Raw genomic sequence first — 12,745 nt, forward strand, 5'->3', positions numbered from 1 at the left:
CAGGTGTGGTTCATACAGACCAGTGGTTGTCAAACTGTCCTCTCTGCCACCCTCTATCCCCTGCTCAGGCTTTGGGGAGAGTTTATTTGCAGTAAGGCTGCTGCTTTTTCAAAGAGGGACAAGAGGCTCTGTCTTGTCTCTATCCTCCACGCCTCAAAATGGGCGGAGTAGGAGGTCTCAGATGCTGTTCCTCCCAGAAGAGGTTGGTCTCTGGTGGCTGTGCACTGCCTAGGCCCTGAGGCCTCCCTCTGTATAGAGGAAAGAAGGGCATTTCCAATTGCGCCTTCATTCCCCACTGGTTTAAATAAGGACCTGAGCCCAAAGTCAGGCACGGTGGCACACGCTTATAAATCCAGTACTTGGGAAGCTCATACAGGAGAATCAAAAGTTTGCAGCTAGCCTCAGCTACTTAGGCCCTCCAAAACTTAACAAGACCCTGTTTCAAAAACAAAAAATAGCCAGGCGTGCTGGCGCATGCTTGTAATCCCTGTGCTTGGGAGGCAGAGACAGGAGGATCCTGCAGGTTCGAAGCCAGCCTTGCTGGCTTAAGAGACCCTGTTTCCAAATAAAATATAAAATAGGTCAGGAGTATAGCCCGGAGGTAGAAGGGTTCCATCTCCAGTACCACCAAAAAATAATAATAATAATAAAAAATAGGGTTGGGGATTAGCTCAGAGGTAGAATGCCCCTGGGTTCAATCCCCAGTACTGGGAAAAAAAAAGTCCTGAACCCAAACCAGTAGATTGTACTGGACTTTAAATGTCTGTGTCCACTATGATGACAGTATGGGGCCTCAGTGCTAGAATATAGAGGACAGTGGACAGCAGGAGGATCTAGGTCAGTCTAAGAGCCTGGCATGCTAAGAATTTTAGCCTTCAGCTGTTCTGAAGGGATGCTCTGAGCTCAGGAAGAAATTCCTTATTGCTGTGTTAAAGGACTTCACACAAAACAGAAGCTGTAACTCACAACATTTCTACCTCGTGAGGTTATTGTGTTGCCACACAGGGTAGCAGACGGAAACCCACCCTAGCACAGCAAGGGCCCTTCGGATGTGAAGAGCCGATGTGCGTCCCTCTAGGCAGGTGGCCCTGGGATGCCAAGGTGGGGCCAGAGGTCAAGGAGTGAGGACAGCCATTGGTTTTCCTTTCCGAAAGCATCTTCCTGAATAAGGTTTCTGGTGAATTAAGGCTTCCTTAAAGCGTGTGTAGGCTGTGCTGATGGGTAACTAGGCTGCGGGAACTGGGGGTGAAAGGTCAGCGCTAGGGATAGATGGGAATGGTGGCTGGATAGAGATTGGATGGAGAGTCCAGCTCTGGGGTTAGGAGCTTGGAGTGTGTTCCTGTCCCTGTGTGTGTTAATGTATGTCTGTGTGTGCATGTGTTCTTTGTGTTTGCACACATGTGCCTGTGCACATGGGTGCAGGTGCGTGCTGAGTTCATATATGCGTGCAGTTATGTGTATGTTCCTTCACGCACATGCCTGTGTGCATGTGTTCATGTGTATGTATGCCTTTGTACGTCTGTGTATATGGGACCGTATAGACCATATGGGACTGTATAGGCACAGGCAGCTGTGTCTGAGTATGGCCGTGTGCACATGTCCTGGGTAGCCATGCCCCTGTCTCTGTGCATACCCACACCCATGTGGGCCTGCCCTGCAGTGTGCAGGGGGCTCTGCTCCTGTTCAGCAGCAGAGCCTCTGACTCCTCCTCACACAGAGGAATTCCAGCCATCCCAGGGACTGGGCTTGGACAGCCTGGGAAAGCAGTTCCTTCTGAAAGGGATGGAGAATGTTTCCTTTTATGGTAGCATCGGGCTGGGCCACTGCTGCTCGCGACTTGCCAGCACGCGCAGGTACATTCTTGCCTGCTTGTGGAGCGGTGACTAAACATGCCCACAGCTGGGCAGACCACAGGGAGCTGCGGCGGAGGAGGGCAGGGCCCCAGAAAACTGCCGTTAGGGAACAAGGGATGAAAACCACTCTCTCCCCAGCCCGCCTCCTCCTCCCCTTCTGTCTTCCTGCCTGTCTCTCCTCTGGTGTCTGTCCTTGCGGAGCAGCCTTGAAGGACTGTTTTTTGGAAAGGATGACAAAGGGGAGGAAGCCCCCCTCCCCCATGGCTTTCCCCCTGAATGGTCCCTGCCTCAGAGCAAGGAGTGGGGTGTATTTGTGTGAATGTGAGCCACTAGCTCACCTCCTACCCGCATCCTGTAGATCCTTCTTAGGGGAACTACAGCTGAGGGAAGGGGCAGCCGCTGTTTGTGTGGGGCACGAGGTTTGTTTTTAATTCCTGTCCACTCTTTCCCGCCCCCACCCCAGTGGCAAGCAGATGGCAGGTGGCCCGCTGGTCATTGTCTGCTGGCGTTGTCAGCCAAATCCATCTCCTGAGGCCGCACACACACAAAGCCCTGAGTCATTCTCCAGCGGCCAGGCTGGCTGCAGGAGCCAGGGTGCATGGCCTTCTGTCGCCAGCCTCTGTGTTTCTGTGTGCTGATATTACCAGTGACCACTGGCACTCCTCCACTGCCAGTCCCACTCTCGTGACCATGGTCATGGTGGAGAAGCAAACAGGCCATTGGGAGCGCTCACTCTGTCCACAGTGTCACAGCGGGTCCGTTGTACACATTACTTGTTGCTTAAGATAATCCTACAAGGAAATTAGTAGCATATTGACTTCGTGTATCTCGCCACTGCTCACACATTAGTAGCCCAATGCTAGATTTATGCTGATTTGGTTCCAAGGGGGTGGGAATGTTCTATGGCATAAAATAAAAAGGAAAAAAAATGAGCTTATGGTTTTGGCTTCTGCTTAAGATATGGCGCCCAGCACTGACTTTAGCCAGATTATCTTAAAGCTTTTCTGTTAAGCTTAGCTTTCAAAGTGTGGGCACTGCAGCACTCCCTGTACCCAAGAAGTGTATTCCTATCCTTCCTTGCTGAGCAGTTCAGAGAGTTGGGACAGTTTCTGGAAGTTCCATTCCCAGGCCTAGAGAACATGCATTGGTCACGTGCATTGGTCTTTCCAGGCCCCTTCTAAAGTGACATCTTGCACACCCACACCTTACATATGCCAGACACACTGTGCTGGGGTGTCCGTGTGTCTCACTGACTCTTAGGCCACCGTCCCGCGCCAGGCGGAGGGCTAGGGCTCAGGGAAGGCTGCACAGGATGATGGGAGGTGCAGCTTGGGCCTGGGCTGCCCAGTGTCGAGCCGGGCCATGATGTGCCCTCCCACCAGGCCCCTGGTCTCTTAGGCAGTGGAGAATACCTGCCACAGGCCTTAGGCTGGCTCTAGGCCCACAGGAGCAGGCTGCACCTTGATTCTTGAGAAGCAGCTTCTGGGAGCTTTTCAGAAAACTGCTCTCTCTGAGGTGGGGAAAGAGAGCTATTGGGCATCATGGGTGGGCGGGCAGCGTGAGCAGCGTCCGAGCATGGGCAGGGGTGGCTTCCCAGGGCTCTGCCTCCCATGCTTAGCTGGGTTGGCGGGCTGCGAGGGTCCCTGCATGGTGGCGTTTGAGGTTCTGTGGTGCTTATCTGGGGAGTGGACAGAGCCAGAGCTGGGAGGCTTCGGTATCTGACCAGAGTTTAACCAGTTTTCTCCTTTGTTACAGACCGAGAAGACCAGTCCATTTTGTGCACGTAAGTGTTTCTCTATCTGGGCATTGGGGGTCTTGTTTTTACCCCATCTGTTTGCCTGCCTTCTTCCCTTCCGTTCCCTTCCCTTCCCTTCCCTCCCTGCCTCCCTGCCTCCCTCCCTTTTGTGGTGCTGGGGATCAACTCGAGTTCTGTTCTTATTCTTGAGGAAAGAATATTCTTATCCTGCTAAGACCTGTGCCAGTGAATTCCATTCCCAGCTTTTTTCTCTACCTACCTCCCCCTATTTGCTCTGGGACAGGAGTTAGGATGATGTGTTTGCTGTTCACAGCCAGAGGCTTTACCCGCTTCCTTAAGAAGTAGGTACTCCTTTAGGGGCCAAAACAGGAGGGTCACAGGTTCACAACCAGCTTCAGAATCTTAGTGAGGCCTTCTGCAACTTAGTGAGGCCCTGTTTCAAAATAAAAATAAAATAGGGCTGGGGGTGTAGCTGAGAGGTAGAATGCCCTGGGTTCAATCTTAATACGACACACATATAACAAAAAGGTCGGTGCTCAGGATAAGTTCACCACAGAGGGACTTCCTGACTAGTCCATCTGGGAACTGACTAGCCTCTCCTGATCTCCTGAGCAGGACATTTCTTCTGCCTCTTTCTTTACCCGGATTTAGGTTGACACTGGTACCTTCTGAGTGTAACAAAGAGACATAGTCCCTAGTGCTGAGGGAGACAGGACACAACTTCAAGTGAAGTATCAAAGGAACACACATGTGTGCCGTTGACCCTCAAGTCAGCAGCTGCCTCACACTGATTCCTAAAGCATTTGGCTACGAGGGCTGCCAAGTGACCAGGGCAGGCAGTGCGTATGAGCTGACTTTGGTCCAGCCCCTGGAGGGGCATGGGAAATGGACTGAGTGGGGATTCCAGAACCTAGCATTTCATTGGCTGTTCTTTTTTTCCCACCAGTTTTGTTGGGTCCCTTGTGGGCCCTCAACACAAGGGCAGAAGTAGGCAGCAAGTGTGGAGGGGAGAGGGACCGAGGCCAAGGGCATGGCCACGCCTCATTGGAGGACTTCCTTGGCTCTCTTGGCAGGGGAGAGTCTGGAGCGGGCAAGACAGAGAATACCAAGAAGGTCATCCAGTACCTGGCTCATGTGGCCTCCTCACACAAGAGCAAGAAGGACCAGGTGAGTGCCAGTCTCCCTGAACGGGGCCTGGATTGACAGAGGCAGGGCACCTAAGATGGCCTTCCATTGAATGAGGGTGGTTTGGGGACTGAAGTGGAGGCCCGCCCCGCTTTTGTAGGTGGCAGCAGAGCGGTCTTGGGAGTGGTCTGGTGGTAGCAAGCCCATTCCGCTCTCAGCCTCCCTTCTTTGTGAGTTGCTATGGAAACAAGCTGTCCCAGGGCTTACTTAGCGGTGCGTTTGGCATTTGCAACAGAGTGCTGTGTGTCCTCCACTTCTGAGGCTGGGAGGGAGCGCGAGGCTTGGCTCTCAGTTGCAGGAGTCTTGGTGGGCCTCAGGCAGGCCTGCCTTTGAGTCCCCGCTTCTCTTCCCTGCTGCCTCTGGGTAGACAACCCCCAGTGAAGACAAAAGGGTGATTGAAAAGTCATCTTCTTATTTCCATTTTTTCCCTCTCCCTCTTGATGGAATTTGGTCGAACTCAGCAGTATCCTGGCTAGGTGAGCTGCACGTTCTGCACGTTCTGCACCGGGAATGCGTGTTCTGCCATCGTGTGCCCTTGGACTCTGTTTTTTTCTAGCAGCTTTTCACTCCACACCATTGTCACTTTCTGCAGCTAGAACTCTTCTTGTAGGCTCGGCTCACTGACTGTCTTGGCAGGAGGGGCTGGGTGTGGCACACAGTGGCCTCTCTTACACCTTGAAGTGATAGCTCGTGCAGGGGTGCAGAGGGTCAACACCAGCTGTCCTCAGAGCTCCGCACAGTGGAGTGGGCACCCCTCTCCTGGAGCCTCCTGGGCTCTGCGGTCCAGACCAGAGGGTCGGAAGCAGTGCCAGGCCCCACGCTGGAGTGCACAGAGGTTGGGGTAGTCAGCCCTAAGCATGACCGTGGGGCGCTCTCTCTCTCTCAAGCGCACTTAAACCGCCCTGTGAGATCTAAGCGCCAGAGGAAGCCATCAAGGGAACTCTGCGGCACTTGGTGGCTCCGCCTCACAGGTGTGCTGTGCGCAGCGTTCATGTGTAAGTCGAGGCGTGTGTCTCTGCATGCAGATCTGGGTGCGTCCTGCAGAATGTCCTAATGTGTACAGTTTTCTGGAACCAGACCAGAAGTAACTTTTCATGTGCCAAACTTCTCACGACTAAATCTTTTTCCATGGGGTGTCAGGAGTTATATTTAGAAGCTAATAAAGTTTCTTTTTTTCTCTCTCTCCACCCCTCATTTTCCATTCTCCTAAGGGGGCCTATTTTAAAAACAGAGCTGCGAGGTTAAGAGTTCTCTAGCTGTGGTTTTCTGTCTCTGAGTTTGCAGTAAAATCCATTTCCCAACTATTTTTTGAATGCTTGGTATGTGCCGGTTCTCGAGAGGGTGATGCTGGAGTCCCTCCCCTGGAGGACGGGAGACAGGACCACAGTTAGAGAGGGAGAGATAAAGTGGACCGGCGTGCCTGGTGGCTGTAGCGACAGACAGGACAGGGGTGCGAGCATTCCGACGGCCTGTGGTGGGGTGACAGTGGGGGTGACGTGGCAAAACATGGCAGCCCCACACCCTGGCTCTTGTCCATCTAGGGTTGTTGAGCAGGTCACCTCAGGCGTCCACCACTGCTCAGGCCCGCGGTCATTGATGTCCATGGCTGACATAGCTGCACTGATTGCCCACGTGCAGCTGGGGCATGGAACACGGGACGCTCTTGAATGAGGCAGCCATGGCATCTCAGGGAGAGAGTTCTCTCTCTTCGCATTGCCCCCATTGGCCATCCTCAGACCACCAGAATGACGTCTGGCTTTGGCACAGCTGAGTTTGGGTGAAGAGACTGTCCAGGTGGACCTCCGTAGACTGAATATTAGCCTGTGACAGCACTCCCCCTTCAATTTTTTATGTACTGGTTGACCCCCCCCCCCCCCCTGGCAGAAACACCATCACTGTTAAAGCCTTTCAGAACCTTGATTGGTCTTTCCAAGCTTATGGGCATACGCTACCTCATCATTTCAACTTACACAGATCTCATTGAAAAATAAGTCTCTGTGCCTAACCAAATATTGATAAAACATAGGGTAGCCATCACCATTGTCAGCAGGGAACAGCTCGGCATCCGGAGTGGTGGCTCCCAGTTGGCCCGTGGTCCTACTTTCCACAGCAACTGTGTGTGATTCCAAACAGAGGCCCCAGCTTTGGCTCCAAGCTGGGCGGGCAAACTGGTGGGGCTGCACTCCCATCGTCTGCGGGAATGGGAGCGGCTTGGCCAGCCTGGCAGCCTGGCCTGTGCTCTGATGGAACACTTTAGTGGGTGGGGAGCAGCTCCCACCCTAATCTGGCTCGTTGGCTGCCTCAGCCAGCTTCCCGGGGCCGCTTCCCCAGAATGCCCGATGCCGAGTGGGAACCCGTGTCGTCACTGCTGGGCCCGGTGCTCACGTGAGCTTGCTCCATGGGGTTGACCCTGGCCCTTCTCAGAGCAAGACACTGCTTATCTGTATGGCAGGAAATGTGCTTCCCCAGCCAGGACAGGTCCTGGCCAAGGATGGCTGTCGAGGAGGAGGCTGTTTCCGGTCCCTGCCTCTGGCGGGCCTGCGACTGGCTCAGCAGACTCCAAAGCGTCCTGGGTGGTGCGTGTCACAGGTGTGCTGGGAAGCTGGCCTCCTGCCTCACCTGGGGGCTCCCGCTGCTGCCAGTTTTCCTGTCACCTATTAGGGACATGTTCCTGTAAAGGTCTGGCCCCCTCCGGCCTTGCTAATAAATGCAGACCTCGCCCAGCCCAGTGTGAGGGTCTTCCCCGTAGAGAGTTCCATCCATTAAGGGAAATGAGAAGCTCTTTCCCCAGCCCGTCTTGGCCATTACCTGGCCTACCGGGAAGGAGAGTGGCTACTTCCAAAGTTGGTCTGACCTGACAGTGTGGATCCCCTGCATGGGGCTAGGCGGGAAGGGGGCATCACCGTGGCTGGCGGGGGTGGGGTAGAAGATTTGACTTCCTGCTCTGCTGGGTGATAACTGGCTGGCATTAGGGAAGTCAGTCCTCCTCCCTCACCCTCGGCTTCCCCTTCTGTGGGGCGGGGCTGCTCCATCCTGCCGCCTGTGCCTGCGCCGTCATTGTGAGGACCCAGGGCTGAGAACCCATCAGGTGCCTTTTATTCCTGCACAGCACCAGAAGTCCACAGTAGGGTTTACTGACCTTGGTCAGTAGCTTGAGTGCACACTCCCGACCTGCTGTGGGGCGAGCAGGGCTGGCGCTCAGTGGGGACAGCAAATGTTGATTAGGACACGGAGAGAGGAGCTTGTGTCTTTTGTCCTACGAAAATAAAACTGTGGGGATTACCGATAAGGAGGAGGCAGGAGGCAAGTGTCTACAGGAAAGAGACCATCCAGAGAAAGGCAGCACCATGGTGTCCACTGCTATTTTCAAACCTTCTTCTAGTGCCAGGTTCCTGGAGCCGAAGGAGCCGTCTGCTTTCTCCCTCTAGTGCTGCTGCTCGCTGAGTTTAAGGAAGTCCAAGGCAGTCAGACTTTCCACGCTTCTGGCAGGAGGTTGCACTTGAGCAACGCAGGAGCCCGGCGGAGGCTGGAGTGGCAACCGCCGTCCTGGCATGTGGGGCCTGCAGGCGGGGCTCTGCGCCATCCCTCCCTGGGCGGGGCAGGCATGGCAGCCCAAGCCACTGCTTGGCCATCACCACTGGGTCCTTTGCAGGGGGAGCTGGAGCGGCAGCTGCTGCAGGCCAACCCCATTCTGGAGGCCTTTGGGAATGCCAAGACTGTGAAGAATGACAACTCCTCTCGATTTGTGAGTAGCAGACAGGGGCCCCAGCTTTTGGAACAGAGGGCCCTGCGTAGAGTGTTGGTGCACCTGGCCTTCCACCTGGTGCTCTCACCTCAGAAAGAAAGCTTCCCCACCCAGGGGCGAGATGGGCTTCTGTCAGCATGTTCCTGCCCTTCCCCTCTTTCTTCAACCTCCTTCTTAAAAGGAGCCAGCGAGGGAGGTGTCAATTACCTGCTGGCACTCCACAGAGACCCACTTTAGCCAGTTGCCAGGTAGTACCCAGGGCAGGAGGAACATGCTGGTCACTGGTCTCCTGCCTCCCTTCTCAGGCACCAACTGGGCTCGTCTTGGCTCTCAGCTTTGGGTGGAGTGGCACCACCTGAGCCCTGCGTGCCATGCTAGCCCAGGACAGGGGCACATGCAGCCTCGTGGTTTTCTCCCTTCTGCCTGTACCCACGGAACACAGGAGCATGGGCTGGAACTCCTCTCTTCCCTGGCTCTCTAAAGCAAGGGCCTCTGACTTCTGCATTTGTCTTTCCTCAGGGCAAATTCATTCGCATCAACTTTGATGTCAATGGCTACATCGTGGGGGCCAACATTGAAACCTGTATCCTTGTGGGTTAAGTGGATGAGCAGTGGGGGCAGGGGAGCAAGCAGCCTCTATGGAGAAGAAGCTGCCTCCTGATTCCAGCACTTCCCTGGGATGCCGCCTCTGTGGAGTTGGGAAGATACCAGCATGAGCCCATTGAAAACCCAGCACAGAGCTCAGGATTTGGGGCAAGATAAGGTTTTGTGGACTGGGAGGGAACTATGAAAAGTCATCCAGCACGAGCACAGTCCCCGAGGAGTGGTGTCTGGTGGCTGCTCCTTCATGTCTCCCTGTACTGGCATGGTGAGGTGACCTTTGTGGAGTCACTTGTCAAAGGGGACCCGTGGCCGGGCATGGTGGCACACACTTGTAATCCCAGCATCTGGGAGGCTGAGACAGGAGGATTGTTGTTCGCAGACAACCTCAGCTCCTTAGTAAAGCCCTTTGCAACTCAGTGAGACCCTGTTTCAAAATAAAGAATAAAAAAAAAAAATAAGGCTGGGGGTGTAGATTGGAGGTTGAATGCCTCTGGGTTCCACCCCCAGTACCACAAAAAAAAAAAAAAAGATGGGGGGACCCTTCACATAGACAAAGCCCCAAGGATGTGAGCCACTCTTTTGGACTAGCTCCCTGCCAAAAGCATGGAACCACAGAGTTCGCTCTTGCTCTGAGTTGCCCTCTGCGCCCTTCTCTTCCTGGCAGCAAGAGAAGCGGAAGGCTTGCCTCCCTCCAGCTTGTGTTGCTCCTTAATGTCTGCAAAGATCTTTTGGAGAAGTCTCGGGCCATCCGCCAGGCCAAGGAGGAGCGAACCTTCCACATCTTCTACTACCTTCTGTCTGGGGCTGGCGAGCACCTCAAGAGTGAGTTGGGCCGCCGGGCCGGGCCGCCGTGCACCGCAGGGTGCTGCACACTGGGGGCAGTGTGGAAACCCTGGCTTGGTTTGGGGAGGAGAAGCAAGAGTGGCTGCTGTCCCCAGGCCGTCCTGAGGATGGGGTCTCCTGTTTCTGAGCCTGCCAGGGGAGGCTAGGGCGCATCCCAGGCCAGCTGCACATTGCAGAGCCAAGCTCTTCCATGGGCACACCGGTGCCACTCTGAGGAGTCAGCTGTGCCGCCACCCTGCTCACGGGGCACCCTGGGCTCGGGCTGTTTCCTAAGCCTCAGCTTTCAGCACCCCACTGACCTTCCCTCGGCCTCCGCTCCTCACAGCTGACCTCCTGTTGGAGCCATACAACAAATACCGCTTCCTGTCCAACGGCCACGTCACCATCCCCGGGCAGCAGGATAAGGACATGTTCCAGGAGACCATGGAGGCCATGAGGATCATGGGCATCCCGGAGGATGAGCAGATGGGTATGTGCTATCCCTCCTGTGGGTGGGAGGGGCAGGGGAGGCTGGGCAACATACTCTGGGACCTCAGGGCAGCCATTGGCCAGGGGAGAGCCGCCATAGAGGCTGGAGGTAGACCCTCAGTGTGGGGGGTGGAGCTTCACCGCAGGCATTCACAGAAGGGACAACAGACGTGTTTAGCTACGGGCACCGCGTCCACCGCTACAGCCTTCTCCAGTGCCAACAGTGGCACATTCATGCACTGTCTCGGCGGAGTAGAGCAGAAGCTGGGGCAGGCTCTGCGTTGGCGAAGCCCAGAGGGAATAGCAGTGTGGAAAGGCATGTGTCTTCTGGTTCCCTGGAGGGAGGATGAAGAGGGCTATGTCCTCCACCTGCATGAGGCTGTGGTCTTAGAAAGATGGGTCTTGGGAGAATATGCTATTTTCTAGCTGTATCTACTTTGGGGCAGAGTGTGTGTTGTGGGAGAGTACATCAAGGGTTAGGATCAGAGCCATCTTTGCTCAGCCACAGACAGTATGTAAATGAACAAATATGACTATGTGCCAGTAAAACTATTTATAAAAGGCAGTGGGCACTGGACTAGAGCATGTCTTTGCCTCAGATATGGAAATGTTGAGAGTGTATCAGAATATCTGTCTCAGTTTAGGGTTGCCCAAGTTGAGGTCTACCAGGACCTGGGAGAGAGGCCAAATAGGAGTGAGGTGGGACGTCTTCTAGGGTAGCTGGACCACCACACACCTTTAGACCAGATCTGGTGTCCCTGGGAGTGTAGGGGCTGTCTTGCTTAAGGATCCCTGGGGGCGTGGCCACCACACTCAGGGCCTTCCTCCTACCCCTGTCTGCTTGTGACCTGCTTTTGATGTCCCAAAGGCTTGCTGCGGGTCATCTCTGGGGTTCTCCAGCTCGGCAACATCGCCTTCAAGAAGGAGCGAAACACCGACCAGGCATCCATGCCCGACAACACAGGTAACCCTGCCATCAAGCCTCTCACCTGAACTCCGGGGGCAGGTGCCTGGGTGTGGATTTCCTAGGAGAAAAAAGTCTTAGAGAAATTCCAGACCCTCATACACACACACACACACACACACACACACACACACACACACTCTTTTTTTTTTTTTTCTGTTGTACTGGGGGTTGAACCCAGAGGCATTCTACCACTGAGTTATGCCCCAGTCCTATTTTTATTTTTTATTTTTTATTTTTTATTTTTTATTTTTTATTTTTTATTTTATTTATTTATTTATTTATTTATTTATTTATTTTGTGTGTGTGTGTGTGTGTGTGTGTGTGTGTGTGTGGTACTGGAGGTAGAACCCAGAGGCTTTCTACCTCCGGGCTATACTCCCAGCCCTATTTTATATTTTATTTTGAAACAGGGTCTCACTAAGTTGCTGAAAGCCTCACTAAGTAGCTGAGGCTGGCTTCGAACCTGCGTGATCCTCCTGTCTCAGCCTCCCAAGCGCAGGGATTACAAGCGTGCGCCATCACGCCCGGCTATTTTTTATTTTGAAATGGTCTCACTAGGTTGCAGAGTGCCTAAGTTGCTGAGGCAGGCTGCGCACCTGTGATCCTCCTGTCTCAACCTCTCGGGTACTGGAATTACAAGCATACACCACCACACCGGCTCCTCTCTTTTTTAAAATTTTGTGTTTATGACTGTGTGTCTCTCTGTATTTTTGTTCAGATATAAAATACACATGAGTGGGACCCTGCTTTTTCCTCATAAACACCAGAATGAGCTAGGAACACTCCTGGCTGTATGAACCAGGACCTCCTCCATTCATTCCTGAGGCCAAACCACTCGTTTTGGTTACTAAAGCAATTATTTCTGAGATAGCACCAAAGTAACAGAAGCCTCACCTGTGCGCACATCAGGATCTGACATCACAGTGTTATTGCCCTTGACTCAGCTACTGCTGTTTCCATGCCTCACTGCATAGGACCCCATTTAAGTTACTTAGTTATAATATGTTCTTCTTAGGGTCTCTCTAAAAGAGAGAGACAGGGAGAGAGAGGGGCAGAGGAGGGGAAAGGGAAAGAGGGAGGGAGGGAGGGGGAGAGGGAGAGGGAGAGAGAATTTTTTTTTAAACTGAGGATTTAACACCCAGGGCCTCATGCATGCTGGGCACAAGATCCACCAATGAGCTACACCTCCAGTCCTTTATATTTTTGCTTTGAGATAGCATCTTGTTGTTGTTTTGGCCGGCCTTGAACTGCACATCTTCCCATCTCAGCCTTCCAAATCGCTAGGATTATAGGCATGTGCAGTGCACTTGGCACTCTAGAAGTTT

The 12,745-nt window shown here is 53.6% G+C and overlaps 1 protein-coding gene across 1 annotated transcript in view; it reads left to right on the top strand.

Moving 5' to 3' along the window:
* The window catches only part of MYH9 (myosin heavy chain 9), a gene marked incomplete at both ends in the record, with an annotated part of 58,833 nt that overhangs the window by 14,881 nt on the left and 31,207 nt on the right, over positions 1-12,745 (top strand). Inside the window, 7 exons of the mRNA XM_080706130.1 lie at positions 3,609-3,636; positions 4,683-4,776; positions 8,447-8,539; positions 9,059-9,122; positions 9,866-9,964; positions 10,311-10,454; positions 11,322-11,417. Coding sequence (XP_080562256.1) covers positions 3,609-3,636; positions 4,683-4,776; positions 8,447-8,539; positions 9,059-9,122; positions 9,866-9,964; positions 10,311-10,454; positions 11,322-11,417 — 618 coding nt within the window. The remainder of the gene's footprint in view (positions 1-3,608; positions 3,637-4,682; positions 4,777-8,446; positions 8,540-9,058; positions 9,123-9,865; positions 9,965-10,310; positions 10,455-11,321; positions 11,418-12,745) is intronic.

Source organism: Muscardinus avellanarius, assembly GCF_963383645.1.
Source record: "Muscardinus avellanarius genome assembly, chromosome: 11".
In the NCBI taxonomy this organism is placed as follows: Eukaryota; Metazoa; Chordata; class Mammalia; order Rodentia; family Gliridae; genus Muscardinus; species Muscardinus avellanarius.